The 24,977-nt window shown below is 41.3% G+C and overlaps 1 protein-coding gene across 2 annotated transcripts in view; it reads left to right on the plus strand.

Annotated features, from left to right (window-relative positions):
* The first annotated feature begins 3,500 nt into the window (after positions 1-3,500).
* Positions 3,501-24,977, plus strand: part of PDCD6IP (programmed cell death 6 interacting protein) — a 68,142-nt gene continuing 46,665 nt past the window's right edge. The window contains exons 1-3 of one of the 2 annotated variants that reach the window (XM_065932949.1): positions 3,501-3,845; positions 19,095-19,149; positions 20,499-20,568. In XM_065932949.1, the coding sequence (XP_065789021.1) occupies positions 3,637-3,845; positions 19,095-19,149; positions 20,499-20,568 (334 nt within the window). In that variant the 5' untranslated portion in view covers positions 3,501-3,636. The remainder of the gene's footprint in view (positions 3,846-19,094; positions 19,150-20,498; positions 20,569-24,977) is intronic. The other variant, XM_065932950.1, reaches the window with a different exon arrangement.

The raw sequence follows: 24,977 nt of genomic DNA on the forward strand, positions 1-24,977 counted from the left end.
TTGGTCTCATATAACCAGTTGTCAGTTTAGGGACTCCATTTGAAGGCTTGGTATAAACACTTCCCATCTTCTGAGCCCATCGGTGGATTATCCATCAGTTTTTCGTTTGTTTTTCTTTTTGGTCATGTCATGCAGCTTCTGGGATCTTCCTTCTCCAACCAGGGAATGAACCCGGGACCTAGGCAGTAAGAGCAGAGTCCTAACTAAGGACTTGCCTTTCAGTTAACGAACTCCACCTTTCCATGGTGCTATGGTTTCATTTCACATTTGTTAATTTTTCAGGCAAATCTGGGAGCCTGGCTCACTGCTGCTAATGCCAGTTTTCATGATCTCTTGCCTGAATTTCTGAAATGGTCTTATGACTTGGCTCCCTGCTTCTACCGTGCCTTCCTCTAATGCATTCTCTACATGGCTATTTTATTTTAACCTGGAACATTTTAACTGAAATAAACTTTAAAAAATTAAAGAAATTGTGGCCAAACAAATTTCTATAACAAAAGCAGTATATATGCTGTAAAACTTACACAAAAAGGGACTTCCCTGGTGATACAGTGACTGGAAGGAAAATTTCCTTGGAAGGAAAGTTATGACCAACCTAGACAGCATATTAAAAAGCAGAGACATTACTTTGTCAACAAAGGTCCGTCTAGTCAAGGCTGTGGTTTTTCCAGTGGTCATGTATGGATGTGAGAGTTGGACTATAAAGAAAGCTGAGCGCCGAAGAATTGATGCTTTTGAACTGTGGTGTTGGAGAAGACTCTTGAGAGTCCCTTGGACTACAAGGAGATCCAACCAGTCCATCCTAAAGGAGATCAGTCCTGGGTGTTCATTGGAAAGACTGATGTTGATGCTGAAACTCCAACACTTTGGCCACCTGATGCGGAGAGCTGACTCATTTGGAAAGACCCTGATGCTGGGAAAGATTGAGGGCAGGAGGAGAAGGGGACGACAGAGGATGAGAAGGTCGGATGGCATCACCGACTCAATGGACATGAGTTTGGGTAAACTCTGGGAGTTGGTGATGGACAGGGAGGCCTGGCGTGCCACGGCTCATGGGGTCGCAAAGAGTCGGACACGACTGAGCGACTGAACTGAACTGAACAGTGACTGGAACTCTGTGCTTCCAGCGCATGGCGCCCGGGTTTGATCCCTGGTCAGGGAACTAGATCCCACATGTCACAACTAAAACTATGCATGCCACAACTAAAGATCCCAAAACTAAGACCCAGCACAGTCATATAAATCAATGAATTTAAAAATATTACACAAAAAGAAAGGCAAAAATAAAGGAAATAAAAAATAAATAAAAATATATAGACATTTTCACTTCCAAAGAGTACAGCTGCTAATGAAATCGTGCACAAGCCCCTGCATCATTTTCTTTCGAAGTAAAAGGCTGACTCAAGAGTTAATGATTGGGAAAGGTGAAGATGTAGAAACAAAGAATAGCTACTGGGCTGAGGAACTGGTAACAATTTAGACTATAATTCAGCCACATGGCAGAATCACTCAACTCACAGCTTCCTGAAAGATATAGATAAAGGCCTGACACATATTCCTAAATTTTGTAACAGGAAGCCGACTCCCTCCAGATGAAAACTATTGACCATAAGAACAGGGGCTCTAGACTGAACTGATGATGCTTGAAATTTCACCTGATGTCAACTAGTCTAAGAACTGTCCATGAGCTGAGCACACCCTGCTCCCTGACCACTATAGAATTCCTCACTATCCCCTCACAGTGGGTCACACAGTCTTGATGGCAGAAACCCACTGTGGCTCCCTTCGCCAGGCAAAGAAATAAATGCTACTCTTTCTACTTCACCCAAAACTCTGTCTCCCTCTCTGTGAAGAGATGGGCCAAGTTTTGGCAACACTAACAACTTAGGTAAAATCCTTCTAGGTCTGTTCTCACACTCCATAAATATACATATGTGCATTTTGTAATCAAAATGAGATACTGTAACATACACATTGTTTTGTGACTTGCCTTTCAGTTAACGAACTCCACCTTTCCATGGCGCTATGGTTCCATTTCACATTCAGCCCATCTATATTCAAATTTCTTCAGTTGTCCTGAAAAGGCATTTCATAGGTAGTCTGTTCAAATCGGGATTCAATCCGGACTCTATGTCCCTCAAATTTCTTTTTATAGAGTAGGGGCTTTTTCCCCTCAACTCTAAATTTTTAAAGAGGTGGGACCAGTTTTTCTGTACAATGTTCCATCATCTGGATTTGCTTGGTTACTTTGTATGGTATCATTTAATTTGCTCTTTTATCCTCTGCATTTCTCATAAATTGTGTTAGATGCAAAGAACTGACAAGAGTCAAGTTAAACATCTTTGACTGGACTAGATCACAGATGATGATACTGTAGACTTCATATAACACCAAGGTTGATGCACAGGGTGGTCTTTTAAACATTAAGGGTATCATGTCACCATTGTTTAAATGCTATTTATAGCTTCTTTTCTATTTATGCTACATTACCAACTCTTCAACTTGGCATACAATATTCTGAAAGATTTGATGCCTTACTCTTCCAATTTAATTTCATCCAATCTCTACTTGCTTTTTAAAATTTTTGCCAGGCTGCTTCCACTCCTGAACATGGGAAGTTAAAGTGCTTGCCTTCTAGGGCCTTTGCCCCTTGGTCTGGGAGACTCTCCCCAGCCACTGCTTTCTCTGCTTCTCTTCCTTTCTCTTAAGGTCAAGCATCTTATCAAACTACAGGCCTTTTTCTTTTTTAATGTACTTTATGTAACTATTATTAACTTTTTTTGCCACTTGGCTTGGCATCGTCCATCCAACCTGAGCCCTCTGCAGTGGAAGCATGCAGTCTTAACCACTGGCCCACCAGGCAAGTCCCTCAAACTGCAGGTCTTTTAAAGTTCACTTCCTCAGAAAAGCTGTCTCTATTTAATAATTGTAATTATTTAAACTAGCTTCGCTGGAGGGACCCTCATACCCTACATCCCAAGCACCCTGCTTTTTGTACCAAGATACTTGTTTCGCATTGGCAGGTGATTCTTTGCCACTAGCGCCACCTGGGAAGACCCCCAAGACACTTTTTTGGTCCACCTTAGCATCTGTCCATACCTGACTGTAAGCTGCACAAGAGCAAGGGCCTGGCGTGTTCGACTCACTGTGAACACAGCATCTGTGCACAGCACCCCGCCGAATCAATCACCACAGGTCACAATAACCCTGAAGCAGCCAAGTCTTGGGCAGGTGGCCGCTACCTCGCGCCAGTGCCTGTGACAGGAGTACTTCCGTGGGACATTGTTCAAGTGCAGGAAGTTATTTTTACGCAAGTGCTCGACCCAACTGCCGAAGCAGTAGAAGGAAAGAGAAAATTCCACACAGTGAAGCTGGCTAGCACCTCAAGTTTTAGCCCAGGATAAATGGGGCCCAGGTGAGCAGCGCCGGCTCCCCGACCCCCTCACGTGACCGCGGGCGGCGCGCCGAGTGCGCCTGCGCCGGAGCTCCCGGAAGTGGCCGGACCCGAAGCGCAAGCGGAGCGCACGTCCGTCAGCCCCTCAGTCCGCCCGTCCGCCGGCCCGGTACTCCGCGCGCCTCGGCCCTCGTCGCCGTCCCGTGGTGTCTTTGGCCCGAAGGGCGGCCGAGGCGCTCGCCATGGCGGCGTTCATCTCAGTACAGCTGAAAAAGACCTCGGAGGTGGACCTGGCCAAGCCGCTGGTGAAGTTTATCCAGCAGACGTACCCGAGCGGCGGGGAGGAGCAGGCCCAGTACTGCCGCGCGGCGGAGGAGCTCAGCAAGCTGCGGCGCGCCGCGCTCGGCCGCCCGCTGGACAAGCACGAGGGCGCGCTCGAGACGCTGCTGAGGTGGGCCTGGGGCCGGGTAGGGGGAGGCTGGCGGCGGCCTTCGCCCTTCCTGACTCCTTCACTCCCACGGCCGGGACGGCCGCCCCACCCCGGCTTGGCCCGGCGCGTAGGTGTGGTCTGCATTCCTTCCTGCTGCAGGCCCCGGTGACCCTACCCGCTTCCCCTGGCTGCCCGCCGCCGTCCTCCGGGACCCGGTCGACCGGCCACCTGGGAGGAACGGTCCAGCACGTATTTGATCTCTTACCTCATTTACCCAGAACTAGTTTTCTTCACTTTATTTTTTTTGGGGGGGGTGCGGTCTGTGAGACTCCTCCCTTCTTCCATTTTTGCATTACCGCAAAACTTTGTTGGCCAGGTTGGGATTTCATAGTAGAAATTGCTTGAGGGAAGTGGCAGAATTGGGGCCCTGGAACTCATGTTTATTACTTACTCCATACGGTCCACTTTGAAATGAGCCGTCTTCCTAAGTTCATCGCAACCTAACGACAGATGGAGAATTCCATTGGTTTAGGAGCTGCCATTATTTAAAATTAAACTTCAGTGACAGAACGTTCCAGATAGGTTGCTTTTTATCAGTTTGTTTACAAACAGGTATGTACATAATGGAGTAGATTTGTTGTCTTAGTAAATGTTTATTGAACTCAGGATTATTTAATGAGAGTTTCTTCTGTAGTACTTTCCAGTTAGGATGGCAGGACATTTTTATATCACTTTATAGTTAAAAATTCTTTCGCCCCCCTTTTTAATCACATTTCCTGTGTCTAACGTAGTCTCGTTTCACAGGAAAAACAGTTATATTAGGACACAAGTAGGAGCCGCTCAGGTTAAGCTCAGTAACTGAAAAGGCAATGAATATTGCTTCTCTAGCTTTAGGCATTTCTGGAGATGATTTTGCCTCCAGGATGTTTCCATTTTAGGAGAGCTTTGTTCCTGTAATCGGGAGAGATGGCTACTGGCTCTCCTGTAATTACAGTGGTCTTAACAGTCAGGATCTAACACAAGAGTGCTTTTCTCCTGCGCCCTGGCAAAAGTCCATGGAAGCCTCTGATTGGATTGGCCTGTACCCATGTGCAGTGGTGAGAAATGGCCTAATTGCCCTCCTCTGAGTCACTCTGCTCGTTTAACTTTTCGTGCAGCATTGATTAAAGTAGTATTAGTATGGAATCAGTTTTCCAGAAGGAGGATACTGAATAGATCGCTTAGATTACGACCCCTTGGTGTAAATTTTAAAGATAAGACTTGGGTTTCGAAGATCATTAGGTTGATACTTAGTATAAGCTTTTTAAAAAGTTAACCTATGAATACTTAGACATTCTTTAGAATTAACGTACTTAAAATTATTTCCAAAGCAATTCTTAGTAGACCTGAGTAGCGTTCAGTGAGGATTTTTCACTAGTAGTATTAAAAAAGCGTGGGTTATGGTATAATGAAAACAAGAATACATTAGGTTTGGTCTCAACACTTAAGGAGCAGTGGAGGTTTGAGACTTGGAAGAATAGTGAATATTGGTAATGTGAGGTTTAAAACTTTTTTCATTTGTTCATTATTTCAGTAGTTTCCCAGGCTTACATGTGAGAACTGTTCCTAGGTTTTAGGGCTCTTTGAGAGATCGTTTCTTTGAAACTGTTTCTTTAGGCATCTCTGCATTATCCTCACGTTAGCACATTCTTGCCTTTGGAGTTAGGGTAAGCTGATAGTAGTACAGTGTATTACATTTCATAATGGAGGTGTGTACAAAAGTATCTTTGGTATGCCTCCTGTTATGGGAGGTTCATTCAATTATGCAGAATATTTTACTTTTAATAATTATATTTCTGTAATTGTATAAGCAGCATTAATTTACATATTTTAACTTAATGAACTTTTTGAAAAAGAAGATTTAAGTTAATTCCTAAAGAATAGAAACTAGCTTGGTAAGTACTGGCACACAGTTCTACATACATAGGTCCAGTGATGGACTTGCTTTTTTGTTTTTAGACGAACTCTTAAAATTTCCTAAAATACACATTTATGTGTTGTAATATTAAAAGTGAATGTTATCCTTTGTAAAGTGACTTTAAGTACAAATTGGTTAGGAGAGCCTCAGTAAGTTTTGAATCTTACACTAGGTGATCAGATGGGATGGTTTTTTGGGCAGGGAAGCTCCAGATAACCAGCTTATACCAGTCTTTTGTGGTGATTAATTTCTTTGTAGAGAAAGCTTACAGTCTCCTTCCATGAAAAAGCCTGGTTGTCAGCTTTCTGAAATTTGATCGAAAAAATGGAGGGTGAGCAGCATTCATGTATGGAGTTTTCTGTATCAACTTATTTTAGCTTTAATATCATCTGTGTTGCTGTATGAGGGTTGAATTCAGCTGTATGTGGGAGATCTCAGATTATCAGTGAGTTAAGTTATGATTTTAGTCTTGTGTAAAACGTTGGTAGAGGGGTAGTTTAGATAGCTTAGGGATGGTATGGGCTTCCCGGGTAGCTCAGCAATGCAGGAGACCCGAGTTTGATTCCTGGGTCGGGAAGATCCCCTGGAGAAGGGATCGGCTACCCACTCCAGTATTCTTGGGCTTCCCTGGTGGCTCAGACGGTACAGAATCCGCCTGCAATACAGGAGACTTGGTTTTGATCCCTGGGTTGAGAAGATCCCGCGGAGGAGGGCGTGGCAACCTACTCCAGTATTCTTGCGTGGAGAATCCCCAAGAACAGAAGAGCCTGGCAGGCTACAGTCCATGCGGTCACAAAGAGTCGGACAGAACTGAACGACTAAGTACAGCACAGCAAAGGGATGGCGCTGTGAAATTCATCAGCCTCAGGCTCCTTTCAGCTGTCTGCTCTGTAAAAGCTAGAGTCCTCGTTCCCAGGGTCCAGATAGCAGTTAAACTCAGCGTTTAGACAGAATGGAGGGAGGGAGAGGAGAGGCAGATGGCTCAGCCTTTAGGATGTTACCTGAAAACGGCCCCACAACACCCTGCTCTTGTTATTAGCCATTATGTATGTCCACATCTCAGAAGGGTAGGAGAGGTAAAGGAATTTTTATTAAGGGCATGCATATACCCAGGTACAATACGTGATTTTCTTAGGAAGGAGAGATAACGATGTGGGTGATTAGCACCATCAGTAGGCTCTCTGGTGGCTTAACTGGTAAAGAATCTGCCTGCAACATGGGAGACCTGGGTTCAGTCTGTGGGTCAGGAAGATCCCCTGGAGAAGGGAATGGCAACCCACTCCAGTATTCTTGCCTGGAGAATCCCATGGACAGAGAACCTAAGAGTTAGACATTTCTGAGAAACTAACTCTTTGACTTCACTTTCAATAGACTCTCAGTTCCCTTTGTCCCCACTCACCTGTGCTCATTGCCGACTTGAGCTGTGCTTGCTGTCCTGAACATTTTCCTGAGGGTGAGCCTGTCCTCATAGTGGAGGATCTGGGAGCCCCAAAATTTCTCCCAAAGATCTTCAAATGATCAGGGATGGAACCCACATCCCCCTGCAGTGGAGGCAAAGTCTTAACCACTGGACCACCAGGGAAGTCCCCTCAAGTTTCCTGTCTGGCTTCTTTGCGCAGTTTGCCTGCTTTCTCTCTGGTCAGTTAGATTTTCAACTTTTTCTGCTTCATTTATTCACTTTTCTTTCCCCTTTTAGAAACTTTAATTGGAACTTCTTGTATGCTGTTGTGCTGTTTCCCATTCTTTTTGTCCCAGGGCAGTTATATCTTTTTAATTTTTATTGTCTTTCCAGTGGAAGTTTGAGAGAGGGAGCAGAGAAGGTTGTTTATTCAGATCTCTTTGTTTAACAAATAGGGTATTTGCATTTTCACCTTTCTTCTGTTTTTATATCAATTTGCATTCTCTTTGGCAAGTAATTTTTTTTTCTCCACATCCTCAGAAATACTCACTGATTAATAATTTCAATAAGTTTTTTGCCGAATTGATGGGTGCAAGATGGTACCCAGTTTTAGGTTGCATTGCCTTGATATCTCTGAGGTCCAGCATTTTTTGTTTGCTGGCTGGCCACTTTCTTTTTCTGTAAATTGCATGGCCTTTTTTTTGCCTATTTTCTACATTGTGTTTTCCTTACTGATTTTTAAGAGTTCCGTACATTTTCTGGCAATTTATCCTTTTTTCTGTTATTTATAGTACAAATATCATCTTTAAATCTGTTTTTTGTCTCTTATGTTTATGGTATGTTTTGTCACACAAAACTCCTTGCAATTTTTTTTTTGTTTGTTTTGCCTCCTGTCACGTGGGATCTTAGTTCCCCAAACTGGGATCAACCCTCACCCACTGCAGTGGAAGCTCAGAGTTTTAACGAGTAATGAAATCTCGGAAAGCGTTTTATTCTCAAAATCTGTTGTTACAATTTTTTTCTTATTTCTGATGTTGCATATGATTACCCCCCACGCCCCAGCCAGATCTCTTGAAAGTTCAGAGCCATCTTTTTTTTAAAACCAAGTCTGCTTAATTTTTTGGTTTTCTGCTGTCATTCACTTGTTTCTTTTTCCTCTTTTTGTACAGAATGATTAACTTCTCATCTTTTTTTGTTTTTCTAATACATTTATTTTAGGACTATGTTTTCTCTGAATTTGCTTTCAGTTCCATCCAACTGGTTTTGGTATTTGGTATGTAGTATTCTTGTTGAGATTTTAAAAATAATTTGTAATTTTAGTTTTCTTTAGCATGAGTTTTTAATATAGACTTTGTAAAATTTCTAAATTTGTGTGTCACTTTTTTGTTGGTTAATATTTAGTTTGCTGCATTATGGTACTGTCTTTTTCTTTGTAAAATAAAGTTGATGGAACTAGTTTCATAATTTCTGGAAATTTTCCCAAGCACTAGTGTTTTATAAATCAAGAAAAAAATATTGCTGTTTCATTTACTTCTCAGCTGTTGCTTACATTCTGATTGGTGGTGAAGATATTGAGATAATATTAGCCCTAATGACATTGCTACAATTTGTTAATCAAAAGAGTATGGTGGATATAAAGATAAATAATTAATACTTGACCTTTGATCTCAAGGAGTACGTGTAGTTGCCAGACCTTAGTTTGGCTGAGTTAATTTTATTTAGTCTACATAAATGAATAAACAAATTTAACAGGAAGAGTTAAAATCTTTGTTTGATAAATAAAATGACTTGTCAGGACTTGTCAGGTCTTCATTCTTTGTAATCCTAGAGGGAATTTGCTGCCATACTCTAGTGCAGCACTGCTTCTGTGAATGATTCTTCATGAGATAGATTGGGCAAAGAAGAAAGTGTGAAAATCAGGTGCAGGAGGCATCTACTGACTCTAATCAATATCTGGCCTAGCTCTCTGGTGTACTGTGTCTCTGGTTGGTGGGCTTGGAGGTGACCAGCCCTAGTACTGACTGGAACTGGATGGCTTATGTGAGTTTGTGTTGTGGTATTACTTTCCTAATGTGGATTGGTTGTTCTTGGTCTCCATACCATCCACCTAAAAATTTTTTTTTAATTAGAATTTTTTGGAGAAGACTCTTGAGAGTCCCTTGGCCTTCAAGGAGATTCAACCAGTCCATCCTAAAGGAGATCAGTCCTGGGTGTTCATTGGAAGGACTGATGTTGAAGCTGAAACTCCAATACTTTGGCCACCTGATGCGAAGAGCTGACTCATTGGAAAAGACCCTGATGCTGGCAAAGATTGAAGGCAGGAGGAGAAGGGGATAACAGATGAGATGGTTGAATGGCATCACTGACTCAATGGACATGAGTTTGCGTAAACTCTGGGAGTTGGTGATGGACAGGGAGGCCTCGTGTGCTGCAGTCAATGGGGTCGCAAAAAGTCGGACACGACTGAGCGACTGAACTGAACTGAATGAAAATTTGTTTTAGCTTTGGTATATTAAAAGAAATATATTTGTTTGCTATTTTTTTCCCCCATGAGATTTAAAAAGTTGAGTTCTTAGATGTTTGCTCTAAGCCATTGAAATTTTAAAGTCCTGGAGAATTTTATAAAAACACTTCTGTATGTTTGCAAAATAAGAATCCGTAGCTCCCGTTTTTCCAACATGTGCTGTGTGTCTGGAACCGTTTGTCTCAGGCTGGGACTGGAACTCGTGTGCTGGGCCTTGAACCCAGCCAGAACCCACACTGCCTGGTGTCAGTGCCTGATGAAGCTGAGCGAATACAGTGAGAGACAGAGTGATCGGTAAGAGATGGACTCACTGGTATTCAGAGAGAAACACACTCCACAGACAAAGTGTGGGCCATGGACGAGAGCAAGTGCTGCAAAATGTGGCGTGGTTAGTTTTTATAGGCTGGGTGATTTCATATTCTAAAAGATGATGCTGTCAAAGTGCTGCACTCAATATGCCAGCAAATTTGGAAAACTCAGCAGTGGCCACAGGACTGGAAAAGGTCAGTTTTCATTCCAATCCCAAAGAAAGGCAGTGCCAAATAATGCTCAAACTAACACACATTTGCACTCATCTCACACACTACCAAAGTAACACTCAAAATTCTCCAAGCAAGGCTCCAACAATACGTGAACTGAGAACTTCCAGACGTTCAAGTTGAATTTAGAAAAGGCAGAGGAACCAGAGATCAAATTGCCAACATCCATTGGATCATAGAAGAAGCAAAGGAATTCCAAAAAAAACATGTACTTCTGCGTTATTGACTACACCAAAACCTTTATGTGGAGCACAACAAACTGTGGAAAATTCTTCAAGAGATGGGAATACCAGATCACGTTACCTGCCTCCTGAGAAATCTGTATACAGGTCAAGAAGCCACAGTTAGAACTGGACATGGAACAACAGACTGGTTCCAAATAGGGAAAGGAATACATCAAGGCTGTATATTGTCACCCTGCTTATTTAACTTATATGCAGAGTACATCATGAGAAATGCTCAACTGAATGAAGCACAAGCTGGAATCAAGATTGCTGGGAGAAATCAGTAACCTCAGATATGCACATGACACCACCCTTATGGCAGAAAGTGAAGAAAAACTTTAGAGCCTCTTGATGAAAATGAACGGGGAGAGTGAGAAAGTTGGCTTGAAACTCAACATTCAGAAAACCAAGATCATGGCATCCAGTTCCATCACTTCATGGCAAATAGATGGGGAAACAGTGGAAACAGATTTTGTTTTTTTGGGCTCCAAAATCACTGCAGATGGTGACTGCAACCGTGAAATTAAAAGATGCTTACTCCTTGGAAGAAAAGACCAACCTAGATAGCATATTAGAAAGCAGAGACATTACTTTGCTAACAAAGGTCCATCTAGTCAAAGCTATGGTTTTTCCAGTAGTCATGGATGGATGTGAGAGTTGGACTTTAAAGAAAGCTGAGTGTCGAAGTATTGACGCTTTTGAGCTGTGGTGTTGGAGAAGACTCTTGAGAGTCCCTTGGACTGCAAGGAGATCCAAGCAGTCCATCCTAAAGGAAATCAGTCCTGAATATTCATTTGAAGGACTGATTTTGAGCTGAAAATCCAATAGTTTGGCCACCTGATGTGAAGAACTGACTCATTTGAATACACCCTGATGTTGGGAGAGATTGAAGGCGGAGGAGAAGGGGATAACAGAGGATGAGATGGTTGGATGGCATCACCGAGTCAATGGACATGAGTTTGAGTAAGCTCCGGGCTTTGGTGATGGACAGGGAAGCCTGGCGTGCTGCAGTCCTTGGGGTCCCAAAGAGTCAGACACGACTGAGCAACTGAACTGAACCTGTGGTTAGCAATGTCTCCTTTCTTTTGAAAAGAGTTAGTTTCTTTGTGTAGTTTACTCCATACTATGAAATCAGGTATTAATGATTTCCAGTGAGTACTGTACTTATGTTTCATTTTTTCATACTTATATTTCATGTTACCTAACCTATCCTAAAGTGAAACTTGCTCAGTCATGTCCGACTCTTTGTGACCCCATGGGCTATACAGTCCATGGAATTCTCCAGGCCAGAATACTGAAGTCGGTAGATCTCCTGGGGATCTCCCCAACCCAGGGATTGAACCCAGGTCTCCGCATTACAGGCGGATTCTTTATCAGCTGAGCCACTAGGGAAGCCCTTCCTCCCTTGCCAGAGCGTCCAGCCAGCTCAACCTGGGCAGCTGGCAGGAGATAAGGCAACTTTCTAAGTCACCAGTTCCTGGTTTGTGTCAGAGTCATGTCATTCTTTCGACACCATGGACTATATCTCGCCAGGCTCCTCTGTCCATGGAATTCTGTAAACAAGAAAACTGGAGTGGGTTGCCATTTCCTTCTCCCGGGGATCTTCCCCACCCAAGAATCGAACCTAGGTCTCCTGTATTGCAGGCAAATTCTTTTTTTTTTTTTTTTAAATTTTTTTATTAGTTGGAAGCTAATCACTTCACAACATTTCAGTGGGTTTTGTCATACATTGACATGAATCAGCCATAGAGTTACACGTATTCCCCATTCCGATCCCCCCTCCCACCTCCCTCTCCACCCAACTCCTCAGGGTCCTCCCAGTGCACCAGGCCCGAGCACTCGTCTCATGCATCCCACCTGGGCTGGTGGTCTGTTTCACCATAGATAATATACATGCTATTCTCTCGAAACATCCCACCCTCGCCTTCTCCCACAGAGTTCAAAAGTCTGTTCTGTACTTCTGTGTCTCTTTTTCTGTTTTGCATATAGGGTCATCGTTACCATCTTTCTAAATTCCATATATATGTGTTAGTATGCTGTAATGTTCTTTATCTTTCTGGCTTACTTCACTCTGTATAATGGGCTCCAGTTTTATCCATCTCATTAGAACTGACTCAAATGAATCTTTTTAACAGCTGAGTAATATTCCATGGTGTATATGTACCACAGCTTCCTTATCCATTCATCTGCTGATGGGTATCTAGGTTGCTTCCATGTCCTGGCTATTATAAACAGTGCTGCAGGCAGATTCTTTACTGTCTCAATCACAAAGGAAGCCAGCCTATCCTAAGACCCTTACTTTACTTTGAGAATTGCATCACGTAGCTTTTAGACATTTAAATGTAGGATATAAATGTACTGTTACCCACACAAGTCAAATTTTGAGAGTTAACCCCAAAAGCTTTGGAGTAAATAGGATAGATTTAAAAAAATTTGGTATGTTCTGTATAGCCTTTCTTTTTTCCTTGATCCATTTTCAGAGCGAGTATTTTCATCTCCTACTTCCTTCCGGTTTAGAGCAGAGGTCAGCAAACGAAGGCCTGCCCAGCTGCCTGTTTCTGTATGGTCTGGGGCACTCTCTAGCGGGTTGGCGCTGGGAGCCTTGGAAAGTTGGCTAGGGTGCCCCCCTCTGCCCCGTCTTCCCTTTTATTTTCTGTGTCTGCCTCCCTGGCTGGTAGCCAGGCCTCACTGCTGCCCAGGACTTGCTTAGGTGTCACTACACATTGGGTGTTCTGCTTGCCAGTGACTTGGCAGTGAACGATATAATCTTGAACCAGGAACTGGTGACTCAGCAAGTTGCCTTATCTCTTGCCAGCTGTCCAGGTTGAGATGGCTGGACTCTCTGGCAAGGGAGGAAGGCGTGCCGGAATTTGAGCGTCACTGGGGCAGAGAGCGAAACTGACTACATTGACCACCGCCCACCTCTGCCTCTTGGGCTTCTCACTGCCTGACTGAATAGTCTTCCTTCAGAGAACTTAAGCTGATGGTAGTTAGATAACTGTTCCTAGAGTTCACATCTTCTGAGGTGGCCCAAACAGGTAAGAAGGGTGCAGGGCAGGGCAGATGTTTTCTCTTTTGTTAGGCTATAAGAGGTACTAGCATGTTATCCTTAATTTTTGCCTTTTTCTGGCAAGACCTAGGATGTGCTCAGTCATGTCCAACTCTTTGCAACCCCGTGGACTGTAGCCCGCCACATTCCTCCGTGGAATTCTCCAGGCAAGAATATCAGAGAGGGTTGCTATTTCCTCCTCCAGGGGATCTTCCCGACCCAGGGATCGAACCCATGTCTCCTGCACTGGCAGCTAGATTGTTCACCACTGAGCCACCTGGGAAGCCCAAAGACCAAGTGTGGGAATCCCAGCTCTGTAGCCCTGGGACCCCCTTGCTATGCTGGCTCGCCCTTAGGGGCTGTGTGGCCTCAGAGTCTCTGTACTTGCTTGTCTCTCCTTATGGACACTTTCTTTAGTAGTTCCTATTTGTTCTCAAAACAGAATCTCAGGTTTTACTTTGCAGAGATAAAAAAGCTGCTTTTTAAAAACTTTGCATTTTGCTGATTCGTTTGTTTGGAGCTGGCAGTGAAGCTTAGCATATAAGACCCAGTTCCTGCTCTCAGGGAGTTTAGAACCAGCTAGTACATGACTGACTGTGGTAAGTTGTGAAGGGAAAATCAGGGGCCTGAGAGACTGTAATGGAGAGGCATTTAGAAAAGGCGCAGCGTTGCCTGCTGCTGTAACTTGTGCCACTGCCGTGCAGCGCCTCCTGACTGGATCCGTGTAGTAGCTTTCCGACTTCTCTGGACTTCTGCCCTTTGCACACCTGTGAGTCAGTTTTCTACAGAGCATCCGGGGTGATTCTGAAAATAGATTCGCTCGTGTTAATCTTGTCCAAACCCTTTGGTGGTTCCTCTTCTTGCTCAGTAGTAGAAGCTGCAAGTCTTACAGATTGCACTTGAGGCATCATTACTTCCTTGATTTCATCTCCTGCTGTTTTCTCCTATGCTTGCTCTCCAGCCGTATCCTCCTTATTGTGCAGAGGTATTTTCAGGCATACATTTGTCTCGGATTCCTGGCACTTGTTCTCCCCTTGACTGGTGATGCTTTTCCCCACATCCCATCACTTTGTTCATGCTCTATTATATATGACATTAAATTTTTTTTTGTTGTTGTTTTACTTTCATGTAGTCCAATGACCATGTTATTAAAAAAAAAAAAATGCCTTTTCACATCACCCCATACACATGACCTTATCCCTCTCACCTCTATTTTTCCCCATTGCATTTAGCACTATCTCCTATTCTGCATTTTTACTTAATTTTGTTTTGCCTCCACCTCTAAAAGTAAGCTTGACAAGGGTGCAGATTTTTTTTAATATTTATATACTGCTGAATTCCTGTGTTGTAGAACTGTGTGTGTTGCATAGCAGACTGTTAGTACGGGCTTCCCATGTAGCGCTAGTGGTAAAGAACCCGCTTGCCAATACAGGTGTCATAAGAGGCTCGGGTTTGGTCCCTGTGTTGGGAAGAGCCCCTGGAGGAGGTCATGGCAATCCACTCGAGGAAGAGTTGGACACGAGTCAAGCGACTTAGCACGAGTGCAAACCATTAGTATGTCTTTGTTGAAAGAGTAAATGAATATGGCCCAGCAATCCCACTCCTGGGCATACACACCGAGGAAACCAGATCTGAAAGAGACATGTGCACCCCAGTGTTCGTCGCAGCACTGTTTATAATAGCCAGGACATGGAAGCAACCTAGATGCCCATCAGCAGATGAAGGGATAAGAAAGCTGAGGTACATATACACAATGGAATATTACTCACATTAAAAAGAATTCATTTGAATCAGTTCTAATGAGGTGGATGAAACTGGAGCCCATTATACAGAGTGAAGTAAGCCAGAAAGAAAAACACCAATACAGTATACTAACGCATGTATATGTAACGATAACCCTATATGCAAGACAGAAAAAGAGACACAGATGTATAGAACAGACTTTTGGACTCTGGGAGAAGGCAAGGGTGGGATGATCTGAGAGAACAGCATTGAAACATGTATGTTATCAAGTGTGAAACAGATCGCCAGCCCAGGTTGAATGCATGAGACAAGAGCTCGGGGCTGGTACACTGGGATGACCCAGAGCGATGGGATGGGGAGGGAGGTGGGGGGGGGGGGGTTCAGGATGGGGAACACATGTAAACCCATGGCTGATTCATGTCAATGTATGGCAAAAACCACTACAATATTGTAAAGTAAGTAGCCTCCAACTAATAAAAATAATTGGGGAAAAAAATCAGTACATACATTAAAAAAAAAAAAAGGTAAGGAAAATAAAAAAAAAGAAAGAGTAAATGAATGAGGACAAGAAATATGGGAAATTTTGATGGGAAAGTTTCTGGGTGAAGGAGAAAAAAATGGGCGAATGCCCTGAGCCAGGAGAGAGCACAGAATTTTAATGCCTACAGTGTGTAGTGAATATTCTTAGTTGAGGCTGGAAAATTGGGTAATGAATGATATCACAATTTTAAATGAAATTATAAGTATAGTGGGAATCCAAGAATACGCACGTATATAACCACAGTACAACTTTCAAAGTCAGGAAATTGACATTGATTAAATATTACCAGTTAATCTGTTGTACTCATTCAAATTTTGCTGACTTTCCCATTAATGTTTACAGGTCCAGTATCTAATCCCAGATCTTGCATTGCATTTAATTGCCTTTTTAGTCTCCTTCAATCTGGAACAGTTCATCAAATTTTCCTTGTTTTTCAAGATGGCAGTTTTGAAGAGTAGGTACAGGCTGCTTACTTTGTAGAATGTCCCTTAGTAAAAGGGCTTGCCTCTATTTTCTTGGATTTTATGCATCTTGGGGCTGTAGTACCAACCCAAGTGATGCTGTGTTCTTTTTAATGCACATTAAGAAAAGCATGAGGTTGATTTGTCCCATTGCTGGTAATGTTTGATGTTTATCACTTTGTTAAGATGGTGTCTGCCAAAGTTTTTGACCTTACAGTTAATAAGTTATACTAAGTAGTAAGTATTTTGTGGGGAGATACTTTGAGATTCTGTAATATCCTGTTTCCATCAAACTTATGTTTTAGCTTCCGTTAATGATTTTACCTGAATCAATTACTATATTATGAAAGGGGCCACGTCGTGATTTCGCTCACTTCATTGTTTCTTCTAGATTCATTAGTTGGCATCGTGTATTAGGGTAGAGTTTTCCCTGTTAGCTCGTTTTGTTTTGTTTACTTTAGAATGATCTTACTTTCCTCAGTGGATTATGATTTGCTATTTATTTGAATTATTCTGGACTTGGCTAGTGAGAGCTGCTTTCAGCTAGTTCCTGTATACTTTTGACATTTCCTCCTCATGTTTTAAGTACTGCCTTAACTTTCTGGGATAGCTGGATGTTTAGGCTTGACTTGAATTTTCACAGCTGTGGGGTCCTTCATTTCTCTAAGGAGCACTGACTCTGTTTAGTTATTATTAATTAATTCATTTATTTATTGGCTCTACCACACAGCTTACGGGATCTTAGTTCCTGGGCCAGGCATGGAACCTGTGCCCCTGCAGTTTCGTGCAGAGTCCTAACCACTGGCCCACCAGGGAAGTCCCAACACTGGCTCCATTTAATGCAGAGCATTATTTATCTGGACTCTAGGTGTGCTTTTTGCTACTTAGTATTATTGTTGCTAGGACTTCTCGGCATATACATTTAGGAAATACGCATGCACATTTATACCACTTTTTGTATCTGTATTACACTGTGTTAAAAATGAGTTCACACTGATACCTGCAGTTCCAGTCTAAGGCCAGTTTCTTCTAGCTGTCCACCATCCCATATTTGTAACTCTTTTTTTTTCCAAGATAGTTAGAAACCTGACTCCCATTATCTTCAGTGTATTTATTTAATTGTTCTGTTCTTCCTGTTTGTAACCAAACTTGTAGCCATGGCAGCCATAAACTTGATTTCTGATTTGTCCTGTTGCTCCAGGGGTACCCCTCCTACTGAAACTAGGCTTCAGAAATAACAGTTGCAATTAGCCCTGATGACTGGTGGGAGGGGATGGGCAGGGAGGTGATAAGGGGAGGAAGAAAGATTAGAGGCCAGTTAGAAGGCTTGTCCTTGGACAGCCCCTAACCCCCACCTTGCTCACTCAAAGGTCAGCGTGATAGGGGAGGGCTGCATCACATTTCATGGTCATTCTGGCTGCTTCTCATATGGAGAACAGATTGAAGAGAATGAGAAAGAAGAGACAGGGTGACCGGTTGGGGAACTTGTGGATTAGTCTGCTTTCAGGGGAGAGGGGAAACGTTGACAACTGTGTAGCATTGGTGGAAATGGACATACTGAAATCACATTTGAAAGCTGGGAAACCTGTTTTTAATCAATAGTTTACCAGAGGTGTTAATTTGTCCAGTGGATGTAAACAATTACCTTAATAAGAAATAGTATTTTAAGAAATGCATTGGTTACCTAGGCAGAGGTTAGTTTGCTTTTAGCCAATAATAGTAGACAAATATTTTTCTTTGGTGCTAAGAGTTTTTTGTTAACAGTTTCTTCATTGCATGCATTTTAGCTACAGGTTTACCTATTAAAAAGACTTGATTAATTTTAAAACAGTTGATTGAAATCGAATTTGTGGGCCACTCAAAGTAAGCATGCATAATTTTAAGTATACTCTTAAACCAGTTGTATTTATATAAATGTGTGTAATATTTAGCTTTGGTAATTTTAGCTTTTGACTGGTTTTTATATGGATCAATTATTTTTCATCGTTCCTTTTTCTTCCTGATTTATGGAGATGTAATTGACACTTAGCTCTGTATAAGTTTAAGGTGTAGTACAGCATAAGGATTTGATATAAGTCATGAACTGGTGAGTACTGTAAGTTTAGTGAATATCCATCATCTTTTATAGACACAAAGTTAAAGATGTAGAAAAGAAATCTTTTTCCTTGTGGTGAGAACACTTAAGATTTACTCTCTTAACAACTTTCATATATAATATAAAGCAGTGTTAATTATACGTATCATATTGTGTTTGACAGCCTGGTATCAGTGCTTAGTTACCTTATGACTAGAAGTTTGCACCTTTTGACTGCCTTCATCCAGTTCTTCCTCCCCCAAGCCCCCACCTCTGGTAACCGAAAATTGCCTGTTTCTGTTTTTGAAGCAGAGTTGGCCCACGACACTGTTAGTCTCTGTCACACAGCACAGTGATGCAGTGTTTCTGTACATGTCAAAGTCATCCCAGTACATGTAGATGCCATTCGTCACCATACAAAGATACTACATAACTGTTGGCCACTTTGCCCACACTGTGCATTCCGTATCTGTGGCTCATCTATTTTCTATTAGACATTTGTACGCCTAATCTCCTGTACAATAGGGAAAAGACAGCTTCTAAAGTAAACGGTGTTGGGAAAACTGGCCTACTTCTCACACCATGAACAAAAATAAATTCAAAATGGATTAAAGGCTTTCAGATGTAAGACCTGAAGCCATAAAATTTCTAGAAGAAAACAAAGTACACTGTTTGATATGAGTCTTAGTAATATCTTTTTATGTCTCGTCAGTCAAGGGAAACAAAAGCAAAAATAAACAAATTTGTTCTCTTTTTCAGATACTATGATCAGATCTGTTCCATTGAACCCAAATTTCCATTTTCTGAAAACCAGGTAAGTCATTAATTTTAAGTTGTTTTAAAGTTACATGTGATAATGGTAAATCACCCATTTCCTCTTACCCATGGTATTTTATTAAAATTAATGGTGTCTCTTCACTATCTTTAGGTTTTTGTAACACTTTTAAAATGAGAAACTTTGAAACCCATCTGCTATGAATCTGTGCTGCTTTGAAGTGTCTGTTGGAAATTCTGTTCATGCTGTTCCTCAGTCACTTCTGTGATCATGTAGTGCATTGGATTGCATTTTTCTTCCTGCATTTATTATCTGTTGGAAGTATTGACGAAGATAACCTGTGATGTCCTTTCCTTTGGTTTTTACAAAATAAAGTAGGAAACTATATAATTCAGGATGTGTTTAGTTTCAGTTTATGTGCTTTAAAAATTATTTGCCCAAGTTGCATTTGCATATAAATTTGCAAATACTGTTATAATTAGGTGTTACACTGTAAGAATGTTATTCTTTCTCTTAAAAGATAGATACTGAAAGTGGTGATGATTTCTTGCAGTTATATTTGGGAGACTTGTTAAAAGTTTTTAATCTGTGTGACATTTCTAAATTTTAAAATAGTTTGTACAAAATACTTTAAGCATAAAGTTTTTACAAGTCAAGTAATGTGGTGAGACTTGCTTTAAAATACTCTGGGAGAAAAAGTATGTGTGTGTTGGTGTTTGGGTTGGAAAGTGTGGGTAGATGACTGGAGGAGGGAGTGTGTGTATGGAAGTTCCTTGTGTTATTGTTTCCACTTTTAGGAGTATTGAAAATTTCTCTCAGCCATAGTTGAAAAGTTTTGTATTGGATTGCAATACATAATTTAAAAGAGGCCAAGTTCTTTTTAACCTTCACACTGTGGAATATTTTAGAGTGAGATGCAGTTTTTAATTAAGTAAACTTTTTATTCGTGTATAACACACACAGAGAACAGTTAACAAACGGTGTATTGCTTGAATCATCACAAAGTGAATATACATGTCTAGCCATCACCCAAATCAAGAAATAAAATTTTATCTTGTCCTGGAAATTCTCCTACTTAAGTGCCTATTCTATTCAGGTCATTGTGTATTTGTAAAGATGAGCAAGACCATGTTTTCTGAAGAAGATAACGTGTGTAATTATCGAGGGAGAATGACATGGGAAAAATCCTAGTGCCAGTATTTTACTTTCAGAAAAGAAAATTTTATGGTTCACAGAAAGGAAAAGGAGTTGGTTGGTTAGAGAAGATAGTGTTTTAGACAGATTGAAGCTTTTGTCCTTTTCTTCACTGTGGATTTTTCTTTGAAAGAGACTTAATGAGATTCAGGAAGGTAACATAATTTTCTTTTTTCCCCCGTCTTTCTATCAAGATCTGCTTGACATTTACCTGGAAGGATGCTTTTGATAAAGGTTCACTTTTTGGAGGATCTGTAAAATTGGGTATGTAATTTTTAAATAAAAATGACAGAAAATTTGTTCTGTATTGTATTGTTTAGTCTCCAAAATTGCTCTCCTAATGACTGTTTGTAAATAATGAAAATTTTTATGTTTCATTTTCTTTTTCACTTCAACTTTTAATGCAATTTCCAAATACTTGTAGAGAGCCTACATCTTGCCAGGCACTGTCCTAGTTTTAAAACTGAACAAGATAGTTGTGTTCAGTCTGGTTGTAAGATAACTGATCATTTTAAAGTATAGTGGGAAGTATATTAATCTCTGAAGAAACATATGGGCACTTAGACAAGGAAGTAGTTAATTCTGCTCTTGAATGCACGTAATGTTTGAATGAATCCTTGAAGGATGAATTTCGTTTTTCCAGGTAGAAAGTAATGTTACAGGTAGAATGTCATAACCAAAAGTCAGAAGAGTGAAGGCTTTTTTAATCTACCAGCTCATCATGTTAACCTTTGTGTGTGTTAATTTTCTCATCTCTGAAGTGGGATTAGTACTATCAAGTTCTGTTTATTTCATTGGTTTCTTGTGTGGATTAAATGAGTGGAATACATGTAAAGTCCTTAGAACAAGGCTCAATAAATATTAGCTGCAATGAATAATATTAATATTACATATAACTATAATATATATAATGTTTATGCATTATAGGATATATGCTATATAATATTATATAAAATGTCATATAGTATAAGTTACTATACTAATACATATTAATATTATTGGTAAGAGTTGAAACTGTGGGTGATTTGGGGATTTTGGAGGGTGAAGACATTGGAGAGTAGCTTGTGAAAAGTTGCAAGTGTGCTATCAATTTGTGTTCTTCCCTCATAGCTTATTCTACCTGGGTGCTGTGAAAGGGCTTTACACACATTATCTAACTAAATTCCCTCTTAGCACGGTGAGAAAAGGCACTATTCTTACTAAAACTGTTTTAGAAAGATAAGTGACTTTCTAAGATTAAATGAAACTGGATATGACTCAAAAAGCCTAAATCCAGAGACTATAGAGAAACAGACCTGTTAAACTGGTGAGAGATGAAGAGATTAGACCAAGCATCCTGTCTGTGGGTTGGGGAAAGGATGGTTTTGAGAGAGGATTCAGAGATGAAACTGATGGATCTGCTGGCTCTCTGTCAGAAGGAGGAGTAGGAGCTGATGACTGACTTTAAGATCTGTAACTTGGTTTGACCTGTGGATAGTTATTCCTTTCAACAGATAGGTCAAGTTTGACTTTTCTGTGTTATATCTAGGTAGAAATTTCTCTTTGGCATTTAGATGTAATGTATTTAAAGCTCAAAAGAGGTGGAGACATAGATTTAGGAACAGTTTCCTTAAAAGATAATAAATTTATCTCCTCTGGTAGACTGTACGTTGGGAAAAGTATGAAAGCCAAACTGGGGAGTATAACTTTCAGGGGAGATAAGAGGAAGAGTTTCCTGGGAATGAGGTTGAGAAAAGACTTTCAGATCTCTGAAGAACCAGGGGAAAATAGAGATGGGATTGAATGCCAGAAGAGTTTCAGAGGTTGTGCAGAAAGGTTTCAGAGGTTGTGCAGTTCAGTGGCTCCCAAACCTGGCTGCACGTTGCAGTTACCTGGGGAAAACGTTAGAAATACTGATTGTATTTACAGACAAGGATACAGTATGCCAGATGTGAAAGGAGGACATTGCAGAGTGGGCCACTGGAATTCATCTTTTTGCCTGCATGTGACTTTGATGTTGAAACATCGTTGACAGAGTCGTTGTGGCAGAGGTCAAAGAAGGTTGTAAAATTCGCTAGATTCCCGATAGCTCAGTCGATAAAGAATCCACCTTCAATGCTGGAGACCTGGGTTCGATCCCTGGGTTGGGAAGATCCCTTGGAGGAGGGCACGGCAACTCACTCCAGTATTCTTGCTTAGAGAATCCCCATGGACAGAGGAGCTTGGCGGGCTCCGGTCCATGGGATCACAGAGTCGGACGACTGAGCGACTGAGCACAGTGCAACACAGGAGGAGAAAAGCTTCCCTAGGGCGGGCTGAAGTCAGGTGGTGTTGGGTTGGGGAGTGGACCGGAAGTTAGGAAGTGCAAATAGCACGTGTGGGTGCTGAGCAGCTCAGTTCAGAAAATATGCAGTGACGATTTGGGGACAAAGGGATCGTTATGCTGAGAGAGGCAAGATCAAGAAAAGGACTTCAGTGCTGCTGTGACAAGCAGATTCTGTGGCTGAGAATAAGGAGCAGGTATCGATAGAACCAGGAGACACTTAAGTGAGATAGGTAAAGTTGATGAACCGAGATCCTAGAGGAACTGGGACGGAAAAGAATTGGGCACATATATAAAACAGGAGGTAGAAATCATCAAGGCATTTCTAGTAGCATTTATGGGGGATTAAATGTCCATCAGTAATATTTAGGGTAAATGAAGCATAGGCTGCCTGTTCCTTAGAATATTGTATAATTTAAAGTATTAAGAATGATAATACAAATATCTATTTCTTGACATGTAAACCTGTGTCCACTGAATATCCAATATAAGACATGTTACAGGTGAGAGCTGCTATATAATTTGGGGCCCCACCTTTTGTATAAAACCCAAGGTGATTGCTACTTCCTTGATGAGAAATATGTCAAAATAAAATGGCAGACTACAACCTGGGGGTGATAATGTTTGTGGGAAATATAGCAGGCTGGGATATATATTTTGTATATAAAAAGTTTACTTTTATCTGTTGCTTGGAGTGTATCTCATTTTTCTTGAAGTCTACTGACTATCATATATTGGATGAGCTGTTTTCATATTTACATTGTCACTTTCTTGTACGGCTCTGTGTGTGCGTTTACAAGTTTAATTGCTCCACCAACACGTACATTCTGTGCTTTTATCATGTTCTCAAGATTTTCCAAACTCTCTGTTTGCTGTCTAAAGCTGCTCCATGACTATTATCCTTTAGGTTAGAATCATTGTTTTATGAATATTGTGTGTTCCTCCTTCACTGGAATATATCTTTTTTTTTTTTTAATTTTATTTTTAGTTTTGACTGTGCTGAGTCTTGCTGTGTGCGGGCTTTTTATAGCGTGGTGAGTGGGGCTACTCGCTAGTTGCAGTGTGCAGGCTTCTTGCTGTGGCTTCTCTCATTGTGGAGCACAGGTTCTAAGGGGTGCAGGCTGTAGTAGTTGTGACCCATGGGCTTAGTTGCCCCGTGGAATGTGGGATCTTCCCAGACCAGGGATCAAACCCGTGTCCTCGGCATTGGCAGGTGGATTCCTAACCAGTGGACCACCAGGGAAGTCCCTGGAATATATTCTTAGACTAACTGTCCTAGAAAAGTTCAAATTTCTGCATCTCTTCTTGGGTGAAAATGTCTGTGGTTTGTTCTCACATGAATTTGGTTTGAAATCCTGGCACCGAGTGCTTAGGTCAAGAATCTTGACATCATTCTTGATATTGTTTCACTTCATTCTGCACATTCAGTGAATACATCAGCAGATCCTATCAGATTTTCTATGAAAGTTATTCAAAATACAATCACTTCTCAGCACTCTTGCTGTTGCCTTTCTGGTCAGAGCCACCATCACCCCTTGCAGCAGCTGACTGTCCTCATTTCTGGCTTCCACCAGTGCTGCTTCCCTACAGCCCACTGTCCCCCAGGTGGGCTGAGTGCATCTCTCTTCGAAAGTGTTTTATTTACTTTCCGCCTCACTCAGAGTAAATGCTAAATCATTACAGCAAAAGTTGACTCTCTTACCTCCCTGACAACATTGCCTCCCATTTTGTCCCTTGTTTCCCCTTTTTTTCAGCTATACTGGCTTGAATATATATTAATATTTGTTGAATTAATTTGAATTATGTTTTTTCTTTGATAATCTCTTCATTTTTTTCTTCTCTTCTCTTTGGAATACTGAATTAACCGAGCCTGCTTTTCTGAGCTACTCACTCAAAGCTTTCACCTTTTCCCTTTCTTTCCCTCTTTATGGGCTGCCTAGATATTTTCTAACCTTTCTTTTGAAAAACTTTTAGTGATCAAATTTTCATTTCCAGGGGCTTTTTCTTACTCATGGATTGTTCTTTTATAATAACATCCTGTACTTGTTTCATGGATGTACTGTCTTTGAGTCTCTTTTAAGGATGCTCATGAGGATCTTGGAAATGTTGCTTTCTATTACTGCAATTGTTTTTGTTTATTCTTGGTTCAGATTTTCAGTTCACCTTGATATTTATTTTTTTGCGTGTTCTACTCCTGGTTATTGTAGGTTGTTAATACATTTATTTAAGAAAGTAGGTTAGAGTATTCTTTAGTAATCTTGCCTTGAGAACCCCATGAACAGTATGAGAAGGCAAAAAAAAAAAAAATGACACTGAAAGATGAACTCCTCAGGTCGGCAGGTGCCCGTCATGCTACTGGAGAAGAGTGGAG

This window comes from Muntiacus reevesi, chromosome 4 (genome assembly GCF_963930625.1).
Source record: "Muntiacus reevesi chromosome 4, mMunRee1.1, whole genome shotgun sequence".
NCBI lineage: Eukaryota > Metazoa > Chordata > Mammalia > Artiodactyla > Cervidae > Muntiacus > Muntiacus reevesi.